Here is an 18,535-nt window from a genome sequence, read left to right on the forward strand (position 1 = left end):
AGGTCACTAAATCACATGATGGCATGTCATTGTAAACGCTTTGAAAAGGATCGATGCTCACTGTATCAATGACAGAATTGTAAGGGCCAGACTTAAGTTTGTATATTGCATCATCCATGCATGCATAACTAGGGCTCCACAGTATTACCGTTATACCAGTATATCGCAATATGCATTTTAAATGTAACATATTGCAATATTTTTCTGAGAACCAGTATATTGGTTAAGGGACATATATGAAGTGTTTGTCATAATCTTTATGGCTTTATTAAAATCTACATAGATCTTCACAACAAATATTTTCCTTGGTTATTCAACGACAAAATTCTGTTGACATTGCTGTTATCAGAACCATAACAAAAATGTTTAGGGACATAATTATGATGTAGAAAATAGGACTGACATGCACAATTTGTGCAACTAACTGTCAAACACTTGAGGTCACAAAATATTGCAATACATACCGCAATACAGGTACCTATATCGCAGTATACTACAATATAATTTTGATTGCTGATACACATCCCTATACATACCATACTGACAGTAACTAACCTAGATCTTGATTTATTAGTATGACTTAAAGAGAAGTGCCTGCTTCAATTTTAATGTCTTCAATGTGATGATTTAACCCCAAGACTACCCCACTGCCTGTCTTAATGAAGCATCGATGTCAAGTATGAAACGACTGACATCTCCTTACTTAGTTTATTCCACTATAAACATTCATCACCAATGTCTGTTGTAAATTTGATCATACAATGAAATGACTTTATTTACAAAATGGTAAATGCAACCTCAAATTCATTCTTGAGACATGAGAGAGGTACCTGGTCTGCAGCATGGAACAGGGCAACCGTCAGTGTGACACTGTACTGTTCATTAGGCTGTCTCACAGACAAAATATATGGTGCCCATGCTGCATCCAGTGCGTACTCAGACATACACTGTGTGCATGTCATATTTCACTTTTGTTACGGAGTGTATACACGTCTGCTGTAGAGACATGGTCACTCTATTTCTCCGAGGAACATCTTCTTATCACTGGAACAGGAGAGCACTGGAAAGAAACGAACAGTCCTCAAACCTCCACAACATACATGCTTATACCACAGGCATTGTGTGTATAAAATACATTGAAAACATATAAAAGCACTTATATTTTCTGGTTAACCTGACATAGAGACAAGACTGTATACACATCACCAAAGAAAAATAATAAACTCAAACTATTTTTAGTCACATATCTGAACAACCTGTTTCTTAAGGAAGTCTTATGTTTTACATGAAACTTTCAAGCACATAAGTTCTTTCAGAACTTTGGAATTACCTATTGGTTCATGAGGGTGGAAGTCCACTTCATTGATGGAGCCTGCGTGACCAGGAAGTTTGTATAAGATCCTTCGTGACGTCGTATCCCACACATAGACAAAGCGGTCACCAGAACCTGCTGTCACCTTGCTGCCATCTGCCGACCATGAACAGTGCAACAGATTCTGAAATTTAAAGAACATGAATACTTTAGTATTAAATACACTCACAAACCAACGTTCTGGTATTAACTGTTCAGCTTAGATATGGGAGTTCACATGAAAAGACCAAATGACTGGGTACGGGTTTATGTCGCTTTTAGCAATATTCCAGAAATATCATGCACACCAGAAATGGGCATCACACATTTGAATCCAGGCCTTAAGCATGACGAGATGATGCTTTAACCTCTAGCCTACCCCAAAGAAACAATGAAAAGCAGGCTAAGGCAGTTGATTAGGTCAAATTCTGTTTCACATGCAATGGTTTATTTTTTAATTATTTTTCAATGGAATAGGTCAGATTTAATCATAAAACTAAATGATGGTATGGGATAAATATCATTGCATCTTGGATGTCTATAAGAACTAAATATGTGAACAACTGAAACTGCAAGGGAAAATTTAGTTTATGCTTTCTTTTTACCTCATCCTAAGATCAGCTTGACATCATAATGCCTATTCTTTATGATGTGGGTTTATGCCAGCAATACCCAAGTTATATCATAGCATATTAGCTTAGTGAAAGTAGAAAGTGATCTGGTCTCAGACGTTTAACATTCTGGCAGTCTAACTTAAAAAAAGTCTCAGTACTTTTCGTTACACTCCACCACTGAGTGTAACAAAACCTTATGGGAGGTCGCATCAGGCACCCTTTGAGATTGACCAATCAGAACACAGCTTACCAAATTGCGAAAGTGCACTTTTGCACATACCTTTTGAACTTTTTATCTCGAAAAGTTTCATACCTGAACGATTCTGAATGCTATTTAGCTTACACTCGCTTCCAGGTGATGCACATGGCGTACGTACAACCATGACAACGGTGAGTAAACAGTCGCTGAAAATGGTTTTTTGGCAATATTCAAGGATGTCATCTTGCGGAAATATTAGCTAATGGTAACCATGTCAACACAAACCCCAAAGCGTATATACCGCAGGTCAAATAACTGTGTTACATGCTGATTTGTATGTGGAGAGATCTGTGTCGGTGACCTGAATATTTTGAAAGTCCCTCTGATCCCTAAACAGTAGCCGTTGTCTGATTGGTTAAATCTAATTAACCGTCTCGCGTGTGATTGGATGGTCATTGGTCGTCCAAAGGTTCCCTGACTCGACCTTCTACTAGGTTTTGTTAGACTCAGTGGTGGAGTGTAACGAAATACACTGAGACTAAGTTTACTTAGACTGAACATTCTGGTGCACATTTGTATCTTGTTGACAAAATTAGAAACATAATGGTTGGTCATGTGACTGTTTCGGTGGGATGGTATGCAAGGGAGGCAACTCATGGGCGAGTGTACTTTTAATCCTCTTCAATGGGAACCAAGTGTTCCACTGTCACTCGCATAGAAGGAGACAAGCATAATAAGCATGAGTCAGGATAAGACTACATGGCTACTCGAAGTAAAGAATTAAAGCAGGTACTACAGTAAAACACTACAGACTCCTACATAACTGTACCTTCTCAAATGTATGTTGATGACCTTGAAATATCTTAACACATCGTTCTTGGGGTGCAAAGGGTCGGATATCCCACACTCTCACTGAAATAGAACATTGAAGTTAAACATATAAACACAATAAATGAAACTTGACCACAGTGTGAGACATGAGGCCTTTGCTATACAATCCAGTGCTTGAAAGTATGACCATCCCTCCACATACTTAAAGTAACAGAGGTTTCTTCTGGGCAGCAAGAAAGCATGTAAATGGAACCTTGCTCTAATCTGAGCAAGAGTAATTGTCCTTTCTCCTGTCCAGGCAAACCAGTATTTATCATTATGAACTCCCTTGCCATCAGCGTATAGTGACACAGATTTCTGGTGAGTGAGTGAGTGAGTTTAGTTTTACGCTGCACTCAGCAATATTTCAGCTATATGGCAGCGGTCTGTAAACAATCGAGTCTGGATCAGACAAACCAGTGATCAACAACATAAGCACTGATCTGCGCAATTGGGAACCAATGACGTGTCAAGTCAGCGAGTCTGACCACCAGATCCCGTTAGTCGCCTCTTACGACAAGCATAGTTGCCTATTATGGCAAGCATGGGTTGCTGAAAGCCTATTCTACCCCGGAACCTTCACGGGTGACTTCTGGTAAACCATTACATCATTGGTTGACTACTACAACAAGCATGGTATACTGAGGATATATTCGGCTTTGTAATGCCCATTCAGAGAGTATAACAATACTGTACTGTCCTATACATGTTCCTTTGATGCTCCTATGGCCTTACATGTATTATCCATGGCATTGGAGAGGAGATAGGACCCATCTGGGCTGACTTCAATCCCTGTCACTGTGTCAGAGTGGCCTCGCATTCGATATAGGACATCATTCTTTCTCAAGTCCCAAACCTGGGAAAACAAGCAAAACAATGTCTCAAACACCTTGACAACAATTATTTCTTGAAAATCCAAAATGAGACACTGTTAGCAAGTCTAAACACAGAACTAAATCAGAATTTGTAACACAGTATGACTATCCCTGTATAACAACTGACATAAATGACAGATTTTGATTTGATGGATTTTAAAGCAATACACTTTTGAGAATTATGCCAATAAGCCAAGTATGTGACAGGGTAAATGTTGCAAAAAATAAACACAGGCACTCTTGACAGTAAAAAACTAAAAAAAATCTTTGCCATCACATTTCATTAAAAACACAATATACTAGTAACTGCTTCACCATAATCTGTTAATTTGTGTCAACACAAGCAACATGGTGAAAATGGTGGTGGGGGTGGAAAGCTATGTATCAATCATGTTAGAGAGAATGATCTCCAAATCATATTAGTCATCCCTTATGGCATGTACTGAATGCAGGATACTCACCCTAAAGTATCAGTAAAAATAATGATGTGTATCCACGCAAAGATGTATAACTGTATAGACAATCTTGTGTTTCAGTATAAACAACCGTGTGTTGATATGAACAACCATCTATGTCAGTATGAACAATCATGTGTGTCAGTATAAACAATCATGTGCATCAATATAAACAACTCCTGTGATGGTAAAAACAATCATCTGTGTTAGTATACCGAATCATGCGTATCAGTATAAACAATTAGTGAGTCAGTGTACACAATCATATGTGTTAGCATAAACAATCATGTTTGTCAGCATAAACAATCATGTCAGCATAAGGAATCATGTGTGTCAGCATCAGCAGTTAATGGGTCAGTGTACACAATCATATGTTAGTATAAACAATCACATATATCAGCATAAGCAATCATGTGTTCAGTGTTTGCGATACTTTAATTTGCCTGTTGGCCATCAGGACCTGTTACCACCTGCAAGCTTTGAAATCTACAGGCCCTGAATGAAATTTGCAGGATCATTTTGTTAAAGGCAAACCAATTAAAATGAAATTGACGTTGTACACTTTAACAGTTTCTACAAAATTAATCAGCATGTCCATAGCACAGGGAGACATTTTTATTTGCTATAGACTGGTGTTAACATTCACATGCGCAAAGAACTAATGTAAGTGAAACTAAGTTTTTGTGACATGATGGATCGTGGATGATTCACGAACATGGAAGGAAAAATAAAAAAAATAAATTCCAGACAGATGATTTACTGAAGGCCACAAGGGCCTGCTGATAATTGAAACTCCCCGCCCGATGCAATTCTTTTGAATGCTGCATGTGTCAGTATTAATAATCATTTCTAACTATAAACAATCATGTCTGTCTGTATAAAAATTGGTGTGTCAATATACACAATCATAATCATGTGTGTAATTATACACAAGTGAGTCAGTATAAACAATCACATGTGTGAGCATAAACAATCACATGTGTCAGTTACACAATCAAGTGTCAGTGTAAACAACCATGTGACCACACTATCTCACCTTGATGTCATTGTCAATCCCACCAGAGAAGATCTGTTCTGCTGTGTCGTTGAAACTGACGGCTGTTACTTGGTATGTGTTCTGGAATGTCTGTATCACACCCTTCTTTCTGGCATCCCACAACTGAAACGAAACAAAAGCATTGCACATACTGCTCGCATTAGCCATCTGAAGCCTGCAGTTTAAAGAGACATTCTATCAGTACTTTCAGTAAGCAGAATAAGAATCATCTAGTGAATGCCTTCTCACAATGCCTTTCCACAAGGTAGGGGTGCTTTGTGGTCTTGCACAAGACTAAACATGTGCAGGTTTAGTGCTTACCCTGTGAGATGCCATGCCACAGTTTATCATGGTGAATACCCATCACAGACACATTACACCAAGTACAAGTGAGGGAGTTTTAGTTTTACACTGCTTTTAGCAATATTCCAGCAATATTATGGCTGGGGACACCTGATATGGGGTTCATGCTTTGAACCCAAAGTGGGGAATTGAATCCAGGTTTTCTTGTGTGATGACAGAACACATTAACCACTGAGCTATCCAACCGTCCCATACCAACCAGATCCATGAAGGTCCCAGGGTAGAATAGGCTTTCGGCAACCCATGCTTGCCATAAAAGTGACTATTCTTGTCGTAAGAGGCGACTAATGGGATCGGATGATCAGACTCGCTGACTTGATTGACACATCATCGGTTCCCAATTGCACAGATCGATGCTCATGTTGTTGATCACTGGATTGTCTGGTCCAGACTTGATTATTTACAGACCGCCACCATATAGCTGGAATATAGCTGAGTGCGGCGTAAACTCACTCACCCATACCAACCATGAGCAGAGAACATGGAGTTGTTGTTTCATTCCTTTATTGTTTAGCACCAGGATGGATGCAATCTCATTCATAAATCACAACAACACTTGCAGTGGTAGGATACACATCTCCCTGATGTAAGAGAATAACCTGACTATAGAAGTCCACTTTCCACCCTTGCCCAACCCGGCTGGAATTTCGTCTTTGTTCAAAGTGCCAGTAGTGACTGTTATGAGTAAATGTAATTTTCTGAATAAAATTGATATTTTATACCTATCCTGACTCATGCTTATTGTCTTTATCTCCTCCCTCTATATGAAGACACTGGAACACTTGAAATCCCTTGAAGTTCCCTTCTATTTGAAGCAGATGTACAATACACTCACCCATCGGGAACCTCCCTTTCCCATTAACATGTTCACATGATCTGCCTTGCTTGCCACTCTCTCCTAATCTCCTTATCCTGACTCATTCTTCTTATGCCTACAGAAACCGATGGAGACGGTGGTGGGTAAGGAAATGCTGGATTCTGTTCACTGCCATATAAGTACATCACATAACGGCAATAGTTCGGTCCTGTTCTTCCATTATTCATCTCTGTGATGGGGGGATCACATCCAGTCAAACTTGTCTTCATGAAGCACTCCGTAGAGTGTCTCAACAAGTCACATGATAAACGGGTGAGTGAAACTCAGCACTTTTGTGGAACCATTAGTTGTTGTGCAAACAAATTGGTGAAAGCTAATGATGGCCTCTGTGGTCACGTAGGTAGTGATTGGCAAACACTGTATTCGATTTCCAAAAGTAGCCCTCCATAATAGTTGATAACGAGCAGTTTCCGTTCAGATCGAGTGTTGACGTCAAGGCTGTCCCTTCATGTGGACTGGAGGCTCGAGGAGGTTCATGTCCTGCTAGCTTTGTAAGCCCTCGGTATAACGGCTCTCGTCCATACTGAGATAATGTAGCGGGATACTTCCATAGGTGTCTCAGTAGATAGTGGGATGAATAGGCACTTGAAACGTTGTCTCCTTGGCTTAGTAGTTGGAGATATATTTTCCACGCTCTGGCTGAACATAAAAAATCCTGTGAATCATGTGGCTGAAGATAATGCCTAGATGTGGAATTATCTGGCTAGTTGTCAAGGCACTTGAATTTTGGCGATAAAATCCAATCTCAGCCCATGCTAACGCATCCGATACTAGAGACAAGTATGTTGGTTTGTTAAACATGTGGCAAATAGGACTGAATGTCTGACTGATGAGTTGAAACGCCTCTCTATGTAGCAATACTAGCATCCATTCTGTCAGAGATGGTTGTAGAGAGCATGACAGCGCATCGGCCATGATGTGTGCAAATGGGATGTGACAAGCCTGTATGTGGAGGTTCAAGTTGTCAGTGATGTCAAAGAGTTGAAAGGTCAGCTGTAGATTGTGAGATTGTGTTGATCCTTGCTTGTGTATGTAGGACGCTACTGTGCAGTTGACTAAATAACCCATGAGTAGTTACTTTCTAAATGCTGTCAACCAATGCCATACTGCATAGATTACAGCTTTCATCTCCAGGTGGTTGACATGCTGAATGCGTTCATTGCTCATTCAGATTCCCGCCGCCACCTTGTTGTTTAGGTGAGTATCCCAACCTTGTAGGGACGCTTCTGCATAGAGATGGTTGTTGCAGGCCAGCTCTAGTAAATAGGTCCCTGCACAGACATTAGATTGGTGAGTCCACCACAGTAGATATGGTCTCAAGGTGTCTGGCAGAGCAATCCAATCCAACTTGTTGAGGTGCTGAATCAGGAACCGTTGTAATGGGTGTAGTTGCTGATGTCCTCATCTGGTCAAATCCTGTGCTGAAGTGAGCAGACCGAGTAGACATTGTAACATATGTCATATTTGGGATTACACTTTTTTTTAGTAAAGTACAAACTCTAGTACTCTTTTTGTCTGGGTCCCATCCGGGTTTCGAACCAATACCCTCATAGCCAGGCACCTAATCACCAGCACGCAAAGTCAGCTGCCTAGCCCACTCAGCCACCACAACTTCCAGCACTTTGTGTGGTAGATGGATCATTATGAACCATTCTGGCTTCATTAGATAATCCTTGTGGAACTTTCCTTGGTGTTTTCCTTAGAGTTGAGAAGTCCCCAATTTCTCTAGTAGCGCTGCAAATGTCCACCCACTCATGAAGGTTGTACAGGAACGGCTGGGCATGGAAGGCTCCAGTAATTCCGAACCTGATCTTCAGCACTTTCCTCCTTTAGTGCTCCTGGCAGGGTGTCCTGTTCCGTGGGAGCACCTGTCTCCTCTGTTTGAGCAATGAAAAGAGCCCTTGAGGTCTTGAGCGTTGTACTTCTTGTTTCTCGCTCTCTGAACCCCGGAGAACTTTGACATGTTGAAGTAACACTGAGAAGTAACTGAGAATGAAGATTTTTATGGATATCAACTTCTTTATATAAGAACACAACGTTTCGGAGTTAATGCGTAATGTATCACCATTGGCTTCCATCCTGATCCCCAATCATGTACATCGTCCTTATCTGTGTTATGTAAACATATCCTATCATCTGTAATGTATTACCACTGGCTTCCATCATTGTTATCATAACTGTCGGCTTCCTATCAGTGCTTGTTTATACTGGCTTCCAGCTTTCGTTAATTCATTCCACTTGTTACTTTGTTACTGTTTTATCTGCACATATAAATGTAGCTCTGTACCCCATTCTCAATCACCTGATGAAGGAGTAAGCATTAACGCCGAAACGTTGTGTTCTCATATAAAGAAGTTGATATCCATAAAAATCTTCATTCTTATGTATTTCACTTCTAAACGCCCTTCAAAGATTTGAGAAGTAACTGCTTGACAGTAGTCAAAGTGTCGATTGACTTTATCATCATTACTTCCCTGGAGTCCTGAGTAACAGATTTAGCAATGGCCTCAATTCTGCCATCGAATACTGTGACGAGGGAGCTCTATACATGGGTTCAGTAAAGCTGTCTCCCCATGACGACAGTGATAGTAGACCTTGTCGGCATAGTAAATTCAATCCCATAGACGTCGAGACTAGATGTTCTGAAATGAATTGTTGATCATTCTTCTGGGTGATGAGTGCAGCAGCGGTTGGCTTGCAGAAGCATCTGATGTGTTGAGTGTAGATGTTGTAGATGTCTGCGTAGATAGTAGACTCGCTGAAAGTTGCAGCATAGTAGACGACGCAGTTGAAGGTCTAGTAGATGCTGCTCGTTGATCCTGCGTGCTGACGATCTATCTGTACCTCAGGAAGTAGTAGTGGAGGTTTGCCATAGATGTTGAGGATTTGAGACGTTCAAATTGAGGATTTGAATTAGAATGCAAATTATCTGCTTGGTGGAATGCTATATATGAGGAGTACTCGATGGATAGATAGATGGATAGATAGATCAGGTGTCTACATACAAAGGAATGAGATATTCTTTTCTTGCTTCAATTTAATGATTTTGTGCTCTGTTTGGAATGCAGGACACTGTTTAGAGGAAGTCAAATGTTCTCCATTACAATTCACACATTTAGGATGTTTAGTACACTCATTCGCATCATTACCCTGTTCACTACATCGGTAGCATGTCTTGGAGTTTGTGCATGACTGTGATCCATGTCCAAATTTTTGGCATTTGTAATAACGGAGTGGATTTGGAATATAAGTTTCCACGCCAATGTTACAATAGCCTGCTTTGACTATATTGGCCAGATCAGAATCAGTGCTCTGGGACTAATGACCATGACAAGGGACACTATCCTTACGGTAGGCTGAATATGTATCGTTGGCAGTTGAAATGTGACGTTCATATTGTCCCAAAAGGTATGCAACAATGAAAGATTTATTTAGAATACTAAAGAGAAGATATTTAATATGAATGTAAACCGTCTTAAACTGTTTAATGTTTGTTTTCTTGGTAAAGTGGTGTTACCATAGGTGTGCAGACACGTCAGTAGAACAACACGTTGGTTTGTGTGATAAAGAAAATTTCCAACTTTATAAAGAATACTTGTGTTTGAATCTTTTAAAATATTAATATTAACATATGGTTGTATGGTTTCTTCAAAGCATCAGTAGGGTATTTGTTTCTAATATCTGCATATTGGGCACATTCCAGAAAAATATGATATTCATCCTCAATCGTATTTATATCATTCTCTTTACAGTGGCTACACTGCCTCAGGTGTCTCTCAGTATTAGTGTACCTTCCTGTTTCTATTGCAATTTTAAAATTTGTGAATTTAATTTAATGGTTTTAGCACTGCAGGGAGGGCTTGGAAGTAGGGAAAATAAGTGGTTCAGGGACTGTCAGACAGACTAATTGCACATGTGTTTTAAACAACAGGCATGCAAGTAATGTAACCCATTCATTACATTTTCATGTTCACTGACTGAGAAACAAAGACGGTTTTAGGAGTCTGTCGGAGACCGATAGAGGCCATTTCTTAGAAGATTTCCATCTAAATAACTGTAATTCCTTGGGGTACAATATTCACCTTAGTACTATTATTAGCTACACTGTTAAGCCCAAAGTTAAACGCTTGCACCGTGGAGTGGAAGTCGCGGTGGCTGAGCGGGCTAGGCGGCTGACTTTGTGTGCTGGCGATTAGGTGCCTGACTCTGAGGGTGCGGGTTCGAATCCCGGATGGGACTCAACCGAAAAAGTACTGGAATTTGTACTTTACTAAGAAAGTGAAATCCCAAATATGACATATGTTCAATAAATCCAAGCTTGTTTCCAAGTTGTTCATTGAGTAGGAAATAATAGCAATGCTACTCACAACGTTGTTGAAACTGATCTTAAATAAAGCTGCTGGAACTGATCGTAAATAAATATGCTGAAACTGATCTTAAATAATACTGTCGTTTTTCGGTAGACGAATAACCCTTAGAAGCCTATATAACATATATGGGTCACGTAGGACCCACATCATTGGTTCTGTAAGTTTCAATGCATGATACGGCAAATGTTAATACACTCCACACAAGCTTACTTTGACTGTTCCATCATCACTTCCTGTACACACCAGCTGTGGACCCCTTCTTGCAGGATTACATGAGTTTACAAATGTCTGGTGACCTTTCAACTTGCGTATTCGTGTTCCTGAATCAACATCCCACACTGCACCTGTCTTGTCTGTTGATACAGTGAACAGCATTCTGGAAGAACATGAAGGAGTAAATCTATTAATAAAGTAAAATACTGGGGCAACATCTGCCACACAATCTGAATTACAATGAAGAAAGATTTGCATAAGCAGGGACTGATATAGGTGTTTAAAGTGCCTATTATTTGATCGCAAGTCCACAGTGAATTCCATTAAAAAATCCAAAACTGGACTAAAATTCTTTCAGATAATATTTATCCTTCGCTTTGTTGCTTTGTGAAAATGACATGCACTTTTTTCACAAAGGACCAGTAAAGAGGTTAAGGCTTAACTGGATTAATACTTAAACATGTAAATGATTTTTCTCCACAGGTTTATCTACCACTACCACAACTTTTGGAATCCAGATAAATCTGTGGCACAGACCTGTTTCATTTGTTCATATCAAAACCTAAGTCGACAAAAACACTGATTGTTCTTGACATTGTATGCACATATGTGCAGGTCATACTATACTCTTCAAAAAACCTGAACTTCAAAGTCTGGTAGAAAGCGAAAAAATTGAGGAACATTATAATCACATTCATCTTGTGTATGCAGCATCATTACACATTATCACCACATGCAAACAAAATGCATGGGAAGCACATGCACAATGTAGGCGCCTCCTACACGTGCAGTCATTATGAATCTTGATGTTTTAATAATTTGTCTTGCATCTGTGTATGGTCAGGGTTTTCCGGGTCAAATCACACACTAAAGACTGAAAATTGTAAACCTGAAATTTTCATGTCATACTCCAGTCACTTAACAAGGGGGATACCTGAACTAACAGCTTTGGTTTGAATGAAATCCATGTGGTGATGCATTCTCAAAACATCCATTATTACTGTATAAACATCGATTCAGTCCCATATATCTCCCAACTTCGACTATTGTACACTGAAAGTACAATTCCCCTACTTTTGAAGAGTAAACATATTAACCCCAACTGTTGCTCAATCTGTATCTTTTTAAAAGTTAGATCAAATCAAGTGATTGAGGATGTAATGTTTATGAGAATTAATGATATTTTATACTTATCCTGACTCATGTGATGAGCAAAAAAACATTAGTCAGGATAAGGAAAAATTTAGTTTTACACCACTTCTGGCAATATTTCAGCAACATCACTGTTGAGGATACCAGAAATGGGCTTTAAACAGAGTACCCATGTTGGAAATTGAACTTCAGCGTGATGCACAAATGCTTTAACCACTAGGCTACCCCTAAACCAAATTATCCACAAGATTGAAGCAGTGTTCATTCCAAGCCACGCCCTTGTGCCATTCGCACACTGAAAGTTTATATGAAGCACTTTAAAAATACTGGCAGGCCATGTTGGCACACTCAAGACATTAAACATAAATCTGAAAAGCACTATGTTTGTTTTCAAGCATCAACTCAAGCAAAACTCAAAACGCAGACTTAGTTTGACTGCAACAAAATACACTTCCCTCTCTCACTCAAGCAAGCTGGTATTGTTTTGACTAATTTGAGTCCCAAAAACTCTACAATTGTGAGCTGTTTCAAACGACAGTGTGAAGCCTACAAATCAGTATTGTGAAAAATCTGACGCACTTTGTAAAACAGTGTCTGATTAGTCAGTTTCTTTCACAGATCAAATCATGTAGCATGTAGCACTTTTGTACTTTTGTTGCCATGGAGTTTCACTCGCTGTCAAAATCTCTGTTGTTGCGAAAAAGAAAACAGCTTGTCATGATGACAATACAGAGAGCACAATCGTGACAATGACACCCAAAAAGAGGATGAGTCAGAGAAGAAATGCCAGGATGATGTGTCCATGTGTTTTTAAAAAATATGTGGTTGCACCTTTACTCTTTACCCATGTGTATCATTTGATAAAGAGGCAAATTGTATGCGATATACAATGTGTATTACCCATCAGAAAAATAATGAGTTTACAGGGAATGGCACAGACAATTATCAGACCAGAATGCACAAAAACATACAAAATCTAAAGATCACATATCATCAGTAGAAGCAGGGAATTTACGTCAATCCTTCAAGGACCACTAAACTCAATTTTTTGGTACTCTTTTTATCACTGCATATGAGAGACTTTTGGTTAGTCATAAACGAAACACCATTTTTTAAAAAAAGAATGTGTGGTTAATTAATACCAACCACTCAAAAGTTGCTAAAAAGCCGTCTGCTTCTCTCTCACCCGCAAACGAAACCGCAGACAGGTTACGTAACTCTGTCGCCAGAGCCCTACAGTGACGTCATAGAAGGAACGGTTTCCAGTTAAATGTATAGAAAATGTGTAGGAAGCTTGTCATTTTGCTGATTTCTCGACGTCACCATAGACATGCCGAATTGTTGTGTTGTCGTCAGTTGTTCCATGGGGTCGGGTGATGGTGTCACTATGCACACATTTCCACCAGACTCCGTAGTTTGTGCTTAAATTGGTTGTTAGTGTGTGCGAAGTGAGCTTTGTGGAAGCCTGTGGTATATACCAAATCGGATGGTTCGTCCTCTACCACGCTTCCAAGATAGAAAATGGAGTTCAAGTTTCATCGAGTTTATAAAATCAAGACTGCTTACTACACATTGCTGACCAAAAGGATTTTGCATGGATATAACGCTTTCTTCCTCGGAAACGAGGTTGTGGTCGAAGTGACAACATTATCGTAAGTAATATTATATTGACCCCTTATATTGACCGATTCCAAGAGTGAAATTGGTATGTTATAAGCAATGTCATGTAAAACCCTAATGTCCATCAAGAAAATACATATTTTACTACCAGTAGAAAGTAATTTTCCTATTGTAAGTCGGTGAAAACAAACTTCAATAGCATTCATCCTCAGACAGGGCGCCGCCATTTTTGAAAATCGTGAAGTCAAATCCATTTGAATTAATGAGATTATGTAGGGTTTGTTCTCATCAAGTTAGAAAATCAAAACTACATAAATATGTATTTGAATCATTACCAAAAGGACTTGCATGACACAACCTGTAATATAACCTAAGCGAGGTCGGGGTTGAAGTGAAAATACTGCGCGATAAATTTCTTCACTTGCTAAATTTACTTGGTTTGTAACGTTCACTCAACAGTATGTAGACACTTGTCAATAAACGTCTTTATATTTGGTCTCAAAATCCTAATTACTTTATAATCATACTTGTATGCATTTTGAAACTTAATAAAAAGAAGCGATCTGCGAATGTATAACAGGAATGTAATATGTAGACATTTCATAGTTTTCCTATATGAATCATAATTTGCACGCACGCCCTAGCGTATGTCGTCTGCATCATAACACTTAACGACGAAAACAATGATTCTGTTGAAAGCTACAACAACGTATTAAAAACAAAAATGCAAATATTAAAATTAAAGTTATAGGAGCAATGTCAGGCTACTACCTTCTTCGGGGAATGTATCCATCTATATCCACAAAAACAAGTGATATATAATTCATCTGCAGATTTCCCAAGTGATGTGTCTTTTAACGAATACGAATAACTAATATACGAAAATGTGATGTATCGTTTCAGGTTTTTCACATTGCTGTATAGTTTCATTGGTTACTCAAGATAGCACACCTGGCAACTAATTGCATAATGTGCCTCATTCTTTTTAAAAAGTTATTTAGCTAGCCAATAATGAGCAATCAATCAATGTATTGGTGGTTAATCCTTTGATAGAAGGGCATTGTTTTACATGGACACAGACACGACAGAGTGTATTCAGTATAGATTAGCAAATGTACATACATAAACACTACCTTTTGACAAATCCCCATTTAAATCCGCATAAAACTAATTAATCAATCAGCGTGTTATCGGTTAATCCTTTGGTCGATCCAGACAAAAGAAATGCCAAATGGGGACCTTTGTCGGATAATCTAAGTGGCGTTACCACTAATTATACCTGTTATAAATTCATAAACTGAGCATCAAGTGAATGATGACAAATAACGTGTAGGTTTATACCACCTAACACGGATTACAACCTAGCGACACCAAGTGATTTTGACAGAATCGTCGATGAAAACAAGGGTTGTAACTAGAAGACCAGGCAAAGCAGGAGACAAAACTAAATCATAGTAGATTGTGAGAACATATAGCTTTCATTTTTCTCAACAGCTTTCGCGATTTCAGGTTTGTACAAATCTGTAAACGAAATAGTTAAACCCCTGAAATGTAGATGAATACTGCACAGACCCTCATTTCTATACCCACTATTACGTCACGGAGACGCGACGCTCTGATTGGTTGAAATTTCGTTTGCAGCTGAGAATTTTGCACTGTTGACAAAAAGGTCGATTTAAGGTAATTACAGATCGACAGGAGCATTTTTAATGATGGGGTTTCATTTATAAGGATGTCAGCAAGTGATTTTGCGTTTGTACCCTATTAGAGTATATGTGACCTTTAAAAATTAAAAATGACAATCAATTCCTTTAAGTCTGGTAATGTCTGTTCTTAATTCTCAAAATCAACTGAACACTGAACATTTGTTACACTTAATAGTTTCCTCAACAGTCAGACATATATATTGTCCTCAACCTTCCTGTAATGTTTCCTTCAACTTGTGGTGTTTAAAAACTATTGAGAAAACTGTTTGTTTTAGTGTTGCAGTGTTGCTTTTAAAATTCATTTTGAATTAATCAAAACTGTTAAATAAATGCTGAACAAATCCTGGTTTCATTTCTCTCGTTCAAATTGTTGACTGTACCTGTATTGAATGTCAAATATCGTATATGTAAGTGACCTCAAATGAGCAACTACTAAGTATTGTATGTCTAACAAGTCAAAGCAATTTGACATGACCCACACTAGCTTCTAAATGGTCCATATAACTGAGGACAGGTTTGCAATGGGCCCACTTTTTCTTAGGGTTAGAATGAACACTGTTGAAGACTGTGAGAAGTGATGTATATATCTTGACCAACCCTAAGAAAACGAAACTTGCAAACTTAGAGGCAAACAATTCCAGTCTAAATATTACCCTCCATCTGTGGAGAATTCTAAATCCATTACAGCTCCTGTATGCCCTTTCAATACTGCAAAGTTTTCACATTCCCCATATACTGTCCAAAAATCTGAAAAAAAAAACAAAACAGAATGGAGGCGCATAGATACATAATACAGTTCTCAATATTCATTTTGAACTAATATATAAAGTCACTGGGACAGAAAAACGTCTGCTAGAGAAGATATAGTTTGTCATCTGATGTCACAGCTAACATGGAATGTCTTTTCAGAGTACTTAATTTCCATAAAGAGCTTCCACATGGTTACTTATGCAAGGTTAAATTGATAGACAAATGCATCCACATAAATGTACTGCTCATCTTAATATTTCATCTTAATTAATACTATTCCTTTGCAGAACATTTTGATGGGGTGCCTTTTAATAATGTTCTGAGATTACTCACATATGAGACGGTCAAATCCAGATGAAGCAATTATCTGACCATCTGGAGAGAATTTGGCAGTAAATATTTCTCCCTCATGGCCTGTAAGCAGCATGATTGGCCCATCAAGACTAGATGTCCGAGGTGGACCCTGTCGAATGCAACAAGACAAAAATAACATTAACATCATGAAATATGTTTGTACCACAAAAATACAGAAGAAACATGGGAATATATTTTAATGTGCAGTTTCCAACCACTATTTTATCACTTTTCTGAAGGTTGCAAAAATTGCTTTTCACACTTCTTTAAGCCTGTTATAGTGTAACACTTGAATACTGAAATTCAAGTCACAATGTCCCCAAAGAAACACTGACACCATGTTAGTGTTACAACAGCACAGACTGCAATATAAGACTTGTAAGAAAAACAGCTAATATATCCTTTTTCTCTATCAAATGTGCTCCATTTCATACCCAATTAAGTCAACAATAATAAACAATATAAAATTAACAGGAGAAGGGAGACAATCCGCTAAAGCACGAGTGTAACCGGTTGACACGATCAACTTACACTCTGACTTTGTAGTAAAGCACCATTCGTTTCGCCGTCTGCTAACACAACTTCATTTCCGCGTGCTCTTTTCACAGGTACCACTGCTCCGTCCATTGCCTTTCGCTTGTGATCCATGTTTACTATTTACTTTTGAAACAGTCTCACGCTTCTTTCCAAACCGGAAGTTTGAACGTTAGAACATGCGCATCTCACTTCCGGGAACCTGCAGAGTTATAGACTATTTCATAGTTTGATGTGTGGAATTTTGAGTATTTGAGTACCGCTATTGAAAACTGTCTCGAGCATTTGAGTGAATCGGAAGCAGCTATAAACATGTGTTACAGAGTTGTCGGCCGTTTAGATGAAATCTGCATTTAATGTTTGCATATAGTCATGCATCAAGGTATAAAAGACAGGGACAAAGTGGTGCACCAAAGCAAAACGGCACCTGGCGAAAACGCCACCATGTGGACACAACGGAACCTCCCCTTGGCGAAAACGGATACAAATGTTACATATGGCGAAATATAAAATCATATAAATATCATATAAAATTTGAAAAGGATGAACATTGATATGATGACTTGAGTGTTTTGTGAACATTGGATGAACATTGATATGATGACTTTAGTGTTTTGTGAAATAAAAATAAAAAATATATTAGTGATTAGTGTTTTGTGAAATACAAATATATACTAGGTAAGTATAATCAGTAGACTTTAGTGTTTTGTGAAATAAAAAATATATATATATTACTGATTAGTGTTTTGTGAAATAAAAACATATATTAGGTAAGTACAATCAGTAGACTTTAGTGTTTTGTGAAATAAAAATAAAAAATATATTAGTGTTTTGTGAAATAAAAACATATATTAGGTAAGTATGATCAGTAGACTTTAGTGTTTTGTGAAATAAAAACATATATATTAGGTAAGTAGACTTTATTGCTTTGTGAAATAGAAACATATATATGAGGTAAGTAGACTTTAGTGTTTTGTGAAATAAAAATAAAAAATATATTAGTGTTTTGTGAAATAAAAACATATATTAGGTAAGTATGATCAGTAGACTTAGTGTTTTGTGAAATAAAAACATATATATTAGGTAAGTAGATTTTAGTGTTTTGTTTTGTCGGGCAACTGGGTGTTTAGATCACGAACTTTGTGTACCCTTCAGAGTACACTGGTCGAAAGCTATGAATGCACAGTGTCATTTAG

The 18,535-nt window shown here is 38.3% G+C and overlaps 1 protein-coding gene across 1 annotated transcript; it reads right to left on the reverse strand.

The window, feature by feature from the left end:
- Nucleotides 1-244: 244 nt before the first annotated feature.
- On the reverse strand, nt 245-17,811 carry LOC137276737 (U5 small nuclear ribonucleoprotein 40 kDa protein-like). Its single transcript, XM_067808373.1, has 9 exons — nt 17,337-17,811; nt 16,785-16,914; nt 16,355-16,448; nt 11,221-11,386; nt 5,401-5,523; nt 3,770-3,890; nt 2,994-3,076; nt 1,331-1,496; nt 245-1,060 (listed from the first exon to the last, which is right to left on the reverse strand). The coding sequence occupies exons 1-9, from the start codon at nt 17,451-17,453 to the stop codon at nt 1,011-1,013; spliced, it is 1,050 nt and encodes a 349-aa protein (XP_067664474.1). The 5' UTR covers nt 17,454-17,811; the 3' UTR covers nt 245-1,010.
- Nucleotides 17,812-18,535: the final 724 nt, after the last annotated feature.

Source organism: Haliotis asinina, chromosome 3, assembly GCF_037392515.1.
Source record: "Haliotis asinina isolate JCU_RB_2024 chromosome 3, JCU_Hal_asi_v2, whole genome shotgun sequence".
NCBI lineage: Eukaryota > Metazoa > Mollusca > Gastropoda > Lepetellida > Haliotidae > Haliotis > Haliotis asinina.

Excerpts from the sequence above, each read along its gene's own strand:
- LOC137276737 (XM_067808373.1), bottom strand. The coding sequence starts at position 17,453 with ATGGATCACAAGCGAAAGGCAATGGACGGAGCAGTGGTACCTGTGAAA. Across the intron at positions 5,524-11,220 it reads GTGATGATGGAACAGTCAAA|TTGTGGGATGCCAGAAAGAA; the intron begins GTAAGCTTGTGT and ends GTTTCGTTTCAG. Across the intron at positions 1,497-2,993 it reads ATCAACATACATTTGAGAAG|AATCTGTTGCACTGTTCATG; the intron begins GTACAGTTATGT and ends TTTAAATTTCAG.